Genomic DNA, 14,261 nt, shown 5'->3' on the forward strand with positions numbered 1-14,261 from the left:
CTGTGGCTATAAGTACTTGGCGTCAGAGCGAATACGATTATGTCAAACAATGAAGACAACAGCATTGTATGTTAATATCCTAACGCCCCGTATAGACCTATGCTTTAACACAAGCAGGAGGGAGAAAGACAATGAAGGCCAACCCTTTACAGGTACCCCAGCATCTCCAGTTTCAGGTAGTGCTCACAGAAGGTGCGGTCCTGCTCATCTAAAGGAGTGTACACATTCATAGAGAGAGAGACAGGGCTGTGTGTGTGTGTGTGTGTGTGTGTGTGTGTGTGTGTGTGTGTGTGTGTGTGTGTGTGTGTGTGTGTGTGTGTGTGTGTGTGTGTGTGTGTGTGTGTGTGTGTGTGTGTGTGTGTGTGTGTGTGTGTGTGTGTGTGTGTGTGTGTGTGTGTGTGTGGAGAGAGAGAGACTGTTGTGACTCTCCCACACAGAATCACTCCAAAGCAACAACAAAAAATAGCAACTGACACTAAATACCACAGACATCCTGAGACACTATAATCTTCTGATTATAGTCTCATAGAGTAATGGACTAAAACACAGCAATGACAGGACCTATAGGAACCTTGCATTGTGATGGGCTTAATAGTTCAGCTTTGAGCTACAATCAGAGGACATAATATCATGCCTGACACCTGATGTCAATATAGGTTAACTTGTAAGTGCATGCTCCTCCACACTACAAAATGAACAAGACATCTTTTCTTGGAACTGGAAGCAGGAACTGGTTGAATAATGTGTTCTTTCCTCGCGCTACATCCAACCGGGGAAACTCCACCCCCCCCCCCCCCCTGTCAGGTGAAAAGAAGTGGCTTGGACTCCTCATGCATGGAAGGGAGCAAGCACGAGGTAGTCTGTTGCTCTCCCCAGGTTGGCAGAGGGAGTGTAGCGCCCAAAAAGTGTTATCGTGGGATCAATAAAAAAAAAGATAGATAGATATTTGATATACATTTTTAATACCATGATTATATTCAATATTTTCTCACATAATCTTAATTTGTTAACTTGTTTTCTGAAACAACCCAGTCATAGTTAATCCTCTTTAACGGAGTCAATAGGCTTATACTGTGACCTAAAGTAGACACAATATCGTTTGTGTCAAGAAAAAGCCCTGGGCCTCGAGTGGCGCAGCAGGCTAATAGTGATTTCCTTGAAAATGCTAATCCTTCCCATGAGCTGAAAAGCAACATGCAGACTGCTCACGGTGACCATTGTTAAAATGTGCAAGGTGCAATTCTGAGACCCTTGCTGTGGTGTGACCTGCATCATTGGATGAGTGAGAAGATGGAGATTCTGTTACATTGAGCTAATCCTATAATCCTCCAGGACGTCCTCCTATAATGTGCACCCATCTTAGGTTGTGTAGCTGCTGTGACTGCATGCCATGCCCTGTTATAATTATAACAATGTACAGTATGACTTTGAAGCAAGGGCCATGAGCTAAATGATATTACCAGAAATAATCTGTAGTTTCCACAAAGATGTTTTGGATAGCAGCAAATATGTCACATTTGCTGCATGCCTTCCTTATAAAACCAGGATATACGATCAATGCAACATAAAAGACAATTCACCCAAATCCTCAACATCAGGTGCTTCACTCTAACCAAGATTCTATGTGAAAATGCAGTCAAGTATTGATTTGTACAAATATTATGACATTTGTGATTGTACCAAAGGTTGTGCAGCCAATATTCAGTTTTATCTCTTTTAGATAGCTAGTATCTCATCCAAAGGGGCTTGATGGAAAGTACAGTGTCTCTCGCCTCTGTGACATGTAGCAGTCATAGTGAGTGCTGTCTACCAGAGACTTCCCTCTCGCATTTTTCCGCACGTCTGTCTTTAGGAGTCTTCATATGTTGCTGGATGAATTAACTTTATTTCTTGCATGGATTAATCCTTGGCAATGATGATTATATAGTGGGGATCTACTGTATGTCTACCTGTCTCATGATCATTTGTGTATGGGAGGACTTTGTGAAAAGACTTCTGTGCTTAAAGCTTTTTGAAAAGGAGGCTTTGCGCATATAACAAAAGACTATAACGAAGAAAATGGGCCAAAGGACTCTTTTTTTTTATCTCAGCGGCCATTTCTGAATGGTACATTTTCATTGTGTTTCCTCTTGCTCAGCCTCTTAACCCATTTAGGCCTAAAGCTGATTCTAATCTAATCTAATCTAATCCCGACCTAAGTTTTCTGAAAAACTTCAAATATTTATATAGCAGCATAAATTGACATTTTTGAATACTGTACATACTGTACAGAACCCCAAAATGGGTTCCCGGCCTGAGGGGGTAAAACACCAAAAGGGGTTCCCGCCCAGAATGGGTTTTAAATGCCACTGTTTGCTAGAAGAGTTATCTAATGGCTTTTTTTACCCTAGTAGAGACCTACATAACTGTCATACTGTGCCTGCATGTAGACCCTCTATTATTATGTCATGTGTGTCACAGAAGTGGGATAGGAAGTACCGTACAGTTTGTTTGTTCTCCAATGTTATGCAAAACTTGAACTTGAACTCCGTGACATTCTACCACCTTTTGTTTAACAGTTCAAAATGGGTCATACCCTGTATGACCCATCCTACAGGAGCAGGCTATTGTGTATCCTATACAGTAGTTACAGAAAAGAAACAGATCTCACTGATTTTCATTCAAGTACTTTTTATACAGACGCTAGAGCTACAATAACATGTGAAATTGCACGACAAGACACACAATGAAACAAGAGTGAAAATGAGAGTCTCTTGCTGAGAGAAAATATCAAATGATAGAACAATGTCAGCCTCTAGTTATTTGGCTGTTGTGCAAGAGACTAAACTTACTCGATCTGAATGATCCATAAATACAGTAGGTAGTAATCAGAGAGGATGTCCCATCATGTATTCAATATCACTGCCATACAAATGACCCCAGGAAAGGTAGTTGGGGGAAGAATGGGATAAGTTAAAGGACCACTTCACCACTTGCCCCCCCAGGTTGGCAGAGGAAGTGTAGCGCCCAGGATTACATTAGATAATTGGCACTGGGTGAAAAGAAAACTGGGTTACAAAATCGTGGGATAACAATTTAAAGTAAAAAAGAAAAAAATTCAGGACTAGAAAGCCTGCCGTTTCTATTCGCTTGTATTCCCCATCGATGATGTCAATGGTGGACAGGTTTCTGAACTGCCCACAACCCTCCCATGAGAAAAAGATTGTGCCATTTTTTTCCATTATTTAGAGTGAGGACCTATAATATGAAGATAGGTTGAAAAGTGGTGAAGTGGTCCTTTAAACCAATGGCCCATGGGTAAGTTGAGCGACTACATGAGCAACTTTTTTGGGTTAAGTTGAGCCTATGAGGAAGGTATATTTCTTAAAAAAAGAATACCATAGATCAGTGGTTCTCAAACCTGCGACCCCCCAAATAATTATATTCGAAAAGGTCTTAAAAGTCCTTAAATTGACACTTTAGAAATGTGCAGATATACCCTGTATGGTATGCGCTTATACTGTATGTTGTATTGTTTACAGTTGAGTGCAAATCATCTTTGGTATAATGTTAATGCAATTCACATTTGAGCTAAATAACCGGCTGAGCTAAATAACCATGCTCTCTGTTGACGCAAACACCACCCAGTGGTCACACAGACATTGGGCTGTGTTTTGCGTGTCTTAAGTACCAGGTCTTATTCCCTAACTTGAGTAAACTAAAGACCTGGAGGCGTGATCAATGCTCTTTGGCCACTCAGAATAGCCAAATGGCATTGATCACGCCTCCAGGTCTTTAGTTTACTCAAGTTAGGGAATAAGACCTGGTACTTAAGACACGCAAAATACAGCCCTTTGTGTCCCGAGGTGGATTTGGCAACATGATATTGAAAAATTATGCAGCATACCTTAGGGGATTTATACATTTCAACTTGACTAACTTGGCAAGACACTGAAAACACAGGAAGCATTTTAACAAAGGTTTCTTCATTCCCAGGTATTATGTTATACAGTACATTCCACCTGACCATAACCTGCATGGCATGAAAAACTGTTGGGTCTGTCACAAGTTCACGGCCATACCATAGTTCACTAAGTTCAGCATGTGAGTCTCTTGCAATCAATAGACATAGACTCACTAACAACAACAACACCTTAAGTGGCAAACATATTTGTACGTTTGTTTCCTCTATGAAGAATGTGTAGGCAGTTATTAAGCTAAAAAGAGTCTAAGGCTCTCCAGTCAGAAGAAAAACTAATATTAAAACTTTTAATATTTATTTTAACATCATGGCAAACGCACAGGTACCAACACGTTTCTGCTCCTAATATTGTAAATTGTTGCTGTCAGGCAGAAAACTCGTATGACTTTTTAGGAATCGGAAGTGTATGTTTTTATAAAGGTGATTGGGTCAGTGTTGGGTATATTACTTTATATTTGGTATATATTCTTATTACTTATTACCTTCATTTTAAAGTAATATATTGTATTACATATTACTCTCTGAGCAAGAGTAATATATTAATATTACTATTACATATAACTTTTTTTGTAATGCTCAAATTTCATTAATATTTAGTATAATTATAAATTATATATTGCGTAGACCAGTGGCATATCTACAATAAGGCGAGGCCAAACGGCTGCATTGCCAAATCCAGTTGAAAAAATCACACACGTGTGAACTGAGTGGTGCAATTCCCCCCCCCCCCCTCTCTCTCTCTCCCCCCCCCCCCCCCCCCCCCCTCTCTCTCTCTCTCTCTCTCTCATTACACAGCACTACCCCTCCCTCTGTTTCTGCCGCCCCCTACTGGTATAAATCAGTAACATACTCAGGCTCATGTGCACAGGTACACACACAGGTAGGTAGGTACATGGACATTGCTGATTGTAGGAGTGGTTGCACCACTCAAAAAAAAGAGGACAAACACCAGACCTGAGAAATTTGTGGACAGCGGATTGGCCGTTGCGCGTATAGAGTGTGACCCTCAATCACCCATTGGAATGCGAATGCATGCCTTTCAGCCTTTGTAGCGTACTCATCTGGCAGGCGGGACGACACATCTTGCCTGCCCAAAATGTAATTCCTGAAAACGCAACTGGCGTAGACCTACCCATCCTACTCAGCTATGGACAGTTAACACAGGAGATAAATGTATTCCTTGAATTCATGGAAGCCAATAAATAATTTGATGACAAATTATAGAAAATAAGTATTTTTTTTAACTTCTGCAGTTCAAGATTCAAGATTCAAGATTCAAGATTATTTTATTGCCATGTCAACAGAGTTGATAGGAATTTGTCTTCGTGACATTCATTGCAGTAACGGGGGATAGAGACAACAATTTGAACTACACAGCTGCAGCTATTATTTCGGCGCTGCTCTTAGCTTCTTTGCATCAGAAAGAAAAAGAGATAGGGTGGAGGGGGGGGGGGGGGGCATGGGATGGGTATAGACAGAGAGGGGAGGGGGGGGATGAAGACATCATAACACATACAGTTGCATTGTGTAGGCACGGAAACTTGGATGGGGGGTTTGTTTGGGGTCGGGGGCATGGATGGGTGCGGGGGGGGGAGGCTTGGGGGGGGGGGGGGGGGTAATGACATCTATCTAATGCCTTAGAGCAGGAAAAAAAAAAAAAAGTTCAGCCGGCAGCGGGGGGGGGGGGGGGTAGAGTGGGGGGGGGTGTGGGTGAAGGCGGTGTGTCGTGGAGGTGTGTGTGTGGAGATCAGGGAATAGAAGGTGGGAAAGAGAGAGAGGGAGAAAGAGCGACCGCCTTCTTCAGATAGCAAAGTAGAAGATTGTCACATAATGTCACGTCATGACACAAGACACGGGCAACGAGACAGACAGAAAGTAATACAGAAAGTAATGCAGTAAGTAAAAAAATGTTAAGTAATGTATTATACACACTATGTAATACACACTTGTAATATATATATATAAAGTTACCGCATTTCGGTAATATATTACCCAAAACTGGTGGTGGTAGTAGTAGTAGTAGTAGTAGTAGTAGTGTTGTCAATGACAGTGTTTGTTCGGTAACAGGGATTTCCCTGTTTCTCCAGCTCCAGCAAGTCGGGATACCAATTTCCTCCAATCAGGAGAGAGAACTCCACTCAATTGATGAAACAAAAAAGGAGCAGATAACTGGAAGACTATACAATTGTAGATGAAAAGGTTCTCTCTCCTGATCGGATTAAATTGGTGTCCCTCCTGAAAAACTATCTTCTGTTTAGTAAAGAGCTGGTGAGACGGGGACACCCTGTTCCTTAGCATTCACTCTTACTATCAGTGATTTCTAAAACACAGGACATGATGTTAAATCCAAAGTGCCTAAGTAGGGACTCAGAATATATAGCTTTAACCATTTAACAAAACTCTTTTTGTTTTAACCAAAGAATAGCACTTACAGCATCTACATATTTACTAAACTACTATATATTATATTGCAATGTAGGTATAACATTTCCCTCAAATGGTAAACAAAATAATTTTGTTTCACTTTATAGTGACATTTCAATATAGCATGCTGTAAAAAGGGTCCTATCATCAGTGGCAAGACGGCAAGACAATGTAAAGAATCTGTTGATGTTTCTAGGTGGGAAAAATACTGGGACAGCTTTCTCTTGAAGTGTGCCAAATCTGTCATGTGAAATATGAGAATCTTTTGGAAATAAAAGAAAGTTCGTTTTTTTGTGTGCAGATACCGTTACCTGACACCACATGGTGTACTCAGTACACCATGTGGTGTCAGGTAACAGTTTACAGTACACTGTACTGTAAACAGCACAGCAGGTATAGATGTTCAGTCTAATTCACACCATCATTTGACGACTTAAAGGTCACAATCAGTGTCCATATTCAGAGGCAATATTGACGAAGCATCTGTTTATTAATTAGAATAAATTAATTAGAATAAAATAGATTCCTATTAAAGGATGTATTGTGTCCCCTGTAAAACTCTCCCATAACTAAAATCTTTCAAAAATGTAGTAGCCTAGTGACATAACATAAATGAGCTTATCTTTTAAACTGAGGCCCTGTCCTCTCCATAGTTTTAACTGAAGTATTGTCTGGTTTAGGTATAATTTAAAGGCAATGAAAACAACCAAGCAAACAAGCAGGCAGGGAAATATGATGTACAGTACAGTAGGACTACATGTAGGTCAACGTCTGCCAGAACAGCTGGTCCTTCACATAGATTCTGCAATAGTCAAGGGCCTTTCTGTGTGGAGTTTGCATGTTCTCCCCGTGTCCCCTAGGGTAGGTAGTAGGTACCCTCACAAAAAACATGCAGTAATCCTGGTCACTAAACTGCCTCCCCCTGGCCAGCCGGGGCGCCTGATGGAGGGGAACGGAACTGGTTGGAATAACGTGTTCCTTCCACGCGCTACGTCCAACCAGGGAAACTCCCCCCTGTCAGGTGTAAAGGAGCAACTTGGACACTCAGGCATGAAGGAAGCATGAGTTCAAGTCCGTTGCTCTCCCCTTGTCCCCCATATATGGGGACTAGGTTGGTGGAGGGTGTGTAGAGCCCAGGATCACATTAGATGATTGACACAGGGGTGAAAAATGGGTTACAAAATCGTGGGATAAAAGAATATATATTCAAAAAAGAAAATAGTCAAGGAGCCAGTCACCAGAACAGCTGGTCCTTCACATAGATTCTGCAATAGTCAAGGAGCCAAAATCTGAGAGGACCTGTGATGTCATGCCATACTTTTTATTTGTGTTTTTTCTATTCATTTGGTCAATAAGGTCCACAGAATAAGAGGCCTGCTCTGACAGAAACATTGTGAAAATAAAGTTATGGCCATTTTTCTATACCACACCATTGGCAACCTATATGGCAAAATCTTCCAAAATTCATCATGCTTTAAGTAGCATTTGACATGTCAAACTAGGGGTTTTCATGATTCTGAATCCATTCCAAGCATTAGTTTTGCACAAAAAACACTCCTTGGGCTAAAAACGGCCATAGCCGTCATCACAAATGTGATGAGGTCAGTTTCCTTCAGAGCAGGCCTCTCATTCTGTGGACCTTAATGACCAAATGAATAGAAAAAAATCACACCCGTGTGAACTGAGTGGTGCAACTCTCCCCCCCACCCCACCTCTCTCTCTCTCTCATTAGCAGCAACAGTGCAGCACTATCCCACTCTCTGTTTCGGTGCTCATTAACCAACACATAGGTGGGTGAACACGGACATTGCTGTTCCTTGGAGTGGTAAAGTGGTTGCACCACTCAAAAACACTAACTAAAAAGTATGGCATGTCATCACAGGTTAAACTCTATTCCTTGAGCTTTTAGGCCTCCGACCCGACTACAAGGGTATGGAATTCCATCATCATTCAACAACACCATTCTTTATTCGAGAATTCTTTAAAATATGCTTCTGCCTATTGCTCCGGAATCTCCCTGACAATAAAGTGAACTGGGTTGAGATGTTGTGAACTTGAAGAATGGTATAGTAGCTATTGCATCGATCGCCAGCAGCACTTTGTTTGGACTGCTGAAGGTGGAGCCTCCAGGAGTGGCAGGCAGAGCAAGAGGATGCCTATGGTGTCATGGCCTGCAAGGACATGAAGGAGGAAATGTAGTTCATCTGCATCTCTGACAGGAGAACATGATGATAGGGCAGGGCATTTTCAGTCAGCATTCATTCATTCATCTCTTTTGAAACTCTATTACATTGTGATATATATTGTTTTGTGTTTGAACCATGAAGGACAAATATACTGTGCTCATAAATCTGATGTGCACGGCAATCAAATGTGTCTCTGAATCTTATTACTATTTCTACACCTATATGATAATTAACCTTGCACTTTCAGCCAGTGACCACTAGCGGTCATTCATCCCGCATAGATGAGATGGTCTACTGGTGTGGACAGGATAACGGTTGTAATGAAGCAGGACAGTCACTCAACGGCCCATGTCTGTCTGTTACTCTGTTTGCCATTTCAACAACAAACCAATCAGCTGGACATTCAACGTAGCCTACTGGCTGCCAGCAACAGTGTGGCTGATTGCGATAATGAGCTTGGAAGAAATACTTTGGATAGAGGAGGGGAACACTTATTTAGTTATTTTGATGAAAAGTTAACACGCTCCTCAGTCTACTGAGAGGTGAGTCTGAATTAAGCTAACTTAGCATGACAGCTGCATGGTATCCGGGTGGTTCTCTATCTCGCCATTTACAGTTAGACTTGCTTAGAAACTGAACACTCGCTTTCTCGCTTATGTTAATTATCTTTTCTACACAGTAGGCTTGCCTTTATTCTTGCCCTTTCCTAGCTCCTGTAATGAGTCCATCTCTCTAACGCTACGCGAACCAGAACGGGTCGCTCAACGTTGGTCAAAATATATCATGGATACAGACAGCTCATTTTAAGCTGGTGTTCGGTTACCACGATGTACATGTCAGCTGCATGGTGAGCTAACATTAGCCATGTGTGTGTAATGTTATTATCATAGAGAGAGTAATGTTCACAGTAGCACAGCGCGTTATGCGTACAAACCAGAGTTGAACTGTACTACTTGTTGCATCACTTAAATTGCATCCTCCGCCTGTTCTTTTATTTAGCCTAGTATACAGACCATGATGGAGTTGAGTTTTTAAGTCTTATTTACTCATGAATTAAGTAAAACGAAGCTTCAGTTATTTCATTACTGCAGCAACTACACTTTATAGCCTATCATCACTGCGAGTCTGCCATTGTTTTTGACTGCTCTTTTGACTATAATTGCATGAATATGATTGTTTTCTTTGTGTAGCTAGAACAACGCTTAATTAGGTTTGCCCTTTATATCTATATTTATTAACCAGCACTTAAACACATACTGTCTACTCTATGCAACCTCACATGACACAAGAAGTCTTCCGAATACAGTTGTGCCCTCTCATCAGTAAAAGTAGTAATCCGTTTCGCAAACCACCAAACATATCTCTAAAACTAACAACATTCTTCATCATCTCATCTTTTCAGTGGCCTGGTGTGATAATTGCATGCTCCTCTATCTCTGATTACTACACATCATCCATCTAAACTTGATGAGACTCTCCTCAGTTCTACTGCATGCATGCATGCACCGTGCATTAATAGTGATAGCCCTCCCATCTGTGTTTGCATTGTTTGGTGTGCTGTGGGTATAGCGTCATGAGGAAAGACGAGGGTAACACTCTGGCACTGTCATCCACAAAGCCATGGCAGTCCCAGATCGACCAGCCACAAGCATTAGAGAGGCCGCATGCTGCTGACGTGGTGGCTGAGAAGAGCCGCAGACAACAGGCCCACCAGCTCTTGTCTGTCGAGTTAAGGCAGCTGCGTGAGAAGGCAGAGCAGGAGCAGAAGCAAGCTTTGAGGGAGCTGATTGCCAAGTATGAGTATCAAAAAGCCAGAGATCTGCTGAGGCTCCAGGAGGACTTGACTACAGGGCTACACCGTCTCCTACACCACAAAGATCAGGAGGTGGGGATTGTCAGCGCAAGGCTGGGAAAACACAGCAAAGCCACTGTCGGCCATCACTACAAACTCCGACAACATTGGCTGGCCGAGGAGGAGGGGGACATTAAAAACGTTGACAGTGTGTCGCATACTGAGGGTGCGAGCAAAAGGAAAGACTCATGTCCGGGAGGTATAACTACCTATCAGAAAGTGGAGCAGCTGCTGCCAAGGCTGCAAGAGAAGACACATGCTGACCACGTCTTTAACCTGCATGGCAGAGAGGAGTTGGAGTTGGAGAGGGCCATTTTCCTTTGCAACCTATTAGAGGCCTTTATAAGACCAGGGCAGTGTAGACAAATTAGCCATACGATCAAGGATTTCCTCAGGAACCCCACCAAGTCCGACAGTCTCCATTCCTGTTCTACTGGGCTTCCTCTTACCAACTCTGATCGTTCCGAGAGCGCTTCCCCACCACCTAAGAAGAAAACACCTTCCCCCCCGGGGAAGGAGGACATCTTTGCAGCTGACCACTGCTCCACTGCCGTGGAACTTGGGAACACCACCTGTTGTTGCAGCCCCCCTGACATTTGCCACCCTGAAGTCTCTCCTCGTGCTAGCTGGGACCTCCAGCCCTCCTGCTGTTCTGAATCGTCATCTCCCTCCAAATGTTTGGGGAGACATATGGAGGAGGTAAGTTGAACCCTCTGTCTGTCTGACACACATTCACGCATGCACGCACGCAAACACACACACACACACAGTGTCACACACACGCAGTCACGCACGCAAGCGCGCGCACACACACACACACACACACACACACACACACACATACGACGAACACACACACACACACACACACACACACACACGACGAACACACACACACACACACACACACACACGACGAACACACACACACACACACACACACAAACACACAAACAAACAGTATCCTACAGTAGGGTATAATTGATATCACAAATTGGTATCAAGATGGGCTACATGCTAGTCCATTTATTAATGAGAAACACTGGAATGTTTTCATAATCATCACAGTAACTTTAGCAATCTTTCTCTTAACCACAGTTGGCTAATATATTTTGTGTTGCTTTGTTGAACACCCTCCAGACCACAGCTTTGTCTTTTTTGTGCACTGATGATGTGGCCATCTGGTTAACATTTAATATTGCGTATGTTTGTGTGTGATCAGACTGCCACATGTGGGGGCTAATGCATTTGGACAGAAATGTTTCATGTCTCATGTTTTGGGAGATGGTCGGCAGAAGTGGGTTAATGTGTTTCCCCCTTTCCCATTCTGGGAAGGAATGTAAATAATTAATCACATTTTGAATTGTGTTCAAGCACTGTGTGCAGCCTCATGGGTGTTTCGTGTTTGTTATGCACGGCAACACTGCAAAGCTCTGCTTCTTCTGAGCGACTGTAGAGTCCAGCTGTGCATATGTTCTGTTAGAGTTAGATGGGTGCAACACCAGCAGTTATACCTGTAAAGCCCAAACCACACCAATGGGTCGCAACTCCTTGCAATCAAAAGGTCGCAAGTAGATGCATGTAGTTGCAAGCAAGCATTGAATTGAATCAATTGAATCACTTGGGTCGACTTGCGCCACCATGCAACAGGACATATCACACCGCAGGGACAAACACTAAAACCGTTTTGTTGTGTCTCGACACACTCGTTTGTCAGAAATATGACCCGCCAACTAATTTTGTCTGTTGTTTAGAGGCAGCTTAGTGTGTGATTTCACTTCATAGCAAAATAGGCCACTCCCACAAACTGTAAGGCAATCATAGATAAATATAAATGATGACTCCAGAGATAAATGACAAAAATGTAGTTATGCGAAAAATTCCGTAAATAGGCGTGGTAAACGTTGCCTATATAACTGTGACCTACTGTATGGTTCAATAGTTATAAGCCAAAATGCAAAGCGGCCTGGTATAGAGCGTCGCAGTCCCGCCCCCTGTCATGACGACGCCAGGCTCAGGAAATTATTCCGAATGCATTTTCCCCATAGTAATTTAAAAAAGTATTTATTTAAAGACGGTTACGCCGCGGACAAAGCCAACTGGAGTTGTGACAGAGAAGGCTTTGTACGACGCTTAAAAGGTCTTTAAATAAATACTTTTTGAAAAGTCTGAGGAAAATGAACGGAGAATCATTTCCTGGGCCCTGGTAGGGCTCTATAGCGCCATCAGGAGGGGTGAAGTGTCTTCCTATAGGCCTGGCAATGTTTGACACCGGTTATCGGTCCAGTGGTGTGCACACGCACACACTCGCACGCAACTTAATAACCAACAGCTAACATGCAAAATAGACAAAACTTTGACAAAACTGCCAAAGAGCCGGTTATGCCTCTAAATAACCTCCTGAATAAAGTAACGTAGATCGTGTATTAACTATGACAAACACGTTTGAAAAGGTCCTGCTATGAGTTGGCACCACGTGGAAATGCAACACACATGTATGGTTCTAAATGGAGTCTAAAAAATACTTAAATTTGTTAATACATTTGTGTATAGAAAGTTTGCTTGTTTCACTGTCTATTCCTCATCCAGGGCAATTAAAAAACAAAGCTGAAGCACACAGCGATTATTGGGCTCAGTGGAGTGCTTGTTGCGGTTCTTTCATGCAGTACCATGGTCATGCTTCTGTGAGCACACTTTAATTAAAGTTCAAGTGGTAAAACGCCCTGCAAGAGAAAAGGGCTACTTGTTTAATTTGGTTGTCTTAATCTTAACCCCATTTAGGACTGAAACCAGATTCTACAAATTTCTTCAAAATCATGATCATGAGAAACTTATGGTTCTATTGTCAGTGGTTCTCAAATGTTGTTCCAGGGACCCCCCACCCCAGAAGCAAAGTTTTCAGTTAAAAACGTTCGCTGTCTCTCTAGGTCGTCCTCAGTGAAAGAAGCTGTGAAAGAATATATATTCAAAGATTTGTGTCACATTTTCACGGTTTTTCAAAAATAGCAGATCTACAAGCTCGTAGCACGGCGATCTGCAATATTTCAATAGCTTAGTATAACATAATGCTTAAAACACCAAAAGGGGTTCCCGTCCTGAATTGGTTAAGTCAGTGGTTCTCAAACGTTTTAGCCCGTGACCCAAAAGTTTGCTGCGGACACACACTAGTGAATTTAGCTGATCTACAAGCTCACAATGCGCCGTTTCGCGCTGCGTTATGAGCTTGTAGATCGGCTATTGTCACTACTCCTTAGACATTTGTTTTCTAATTTAGGGAATTTATTAGATATTTCTTTAGTTATTCAAAAAATCTTTTCATTTGGTATTAATTCATGGAAACCTTTTTGGGAATGATTTAGAAAATGTTTTGAAATTATGATAATTGAAATCAAAATGTAGTAAATGAAAAATTAAGGGACCCATAAAAATGTGTCCCGACCCAAGTGAACCCATATTTGACTCATGAATTTAAACTTGAAGCAGTAGACCAGCAGGGGGACGGCATTAGGAATCTAATTCAGTAATTTACAACTGATAGTTATATGCCTTCGAGATACTTGCAGTATACGTAGGCCTAGACAATAGCCTAAATTAGACGTTTTCCCAATGCAAATCAATGCTGAGCTACTTAGACAATGACACTGAAAGCCTCACTTCAATCACACTGACATGAGTGTATAACCTACAGTATATGATTAGTAATAATGACCATCTTTGATCATTTTTTGTTTACAAACATACCATAATCATCAGGAAACTACATGTGGCTGTCTGTGTAGTAATGTCGCTAGCCTTCTTTCATTTTACGCAGTTGACAATCATGCGAGTAACTGAATAG

At 42.0% G+C, this 14,261-nt stretch overlaps 1 protein-coding gene across 1 annotated transcript in view; it reads left to right on the forward strand.

Annotated features, from left to right (window-relative positions):
• Window positions 1-10,144: 10,144 nt before the first annotated feature.
• The window catches only part of tspoap1 (TSPO associated protein 1), a gene marked incomplete at its 5' end in the record, with an annotated part of 86,316 nt that continues 82,199 nt past the window's right edge, over window positions 10,145-14,261 (forward strand). The window contains one exon of the mRNA XM_080781103.1: window positions 10,145-11,122. Coding sequence (XP_080637229.1) covers window positions 10,145-11,122 — 978 coding nt within the window. The remainder of the gene's footprint in view (window positions 11,123-14,261) is intronic.

The sequence above is a fragment of the Protomyctophum bolini genome (genome assembly GCF_963924005.1).
Source record: "Protomyctophum bolini genome assembly, chromosome: 13".
Classification (NCBI taxonomy): Eukaryota; Metazoa; Chordata; class Actinopteri; order Myctophiformes; family Myctophidae; genus Protomyctophum; species Protomyctophum bolini.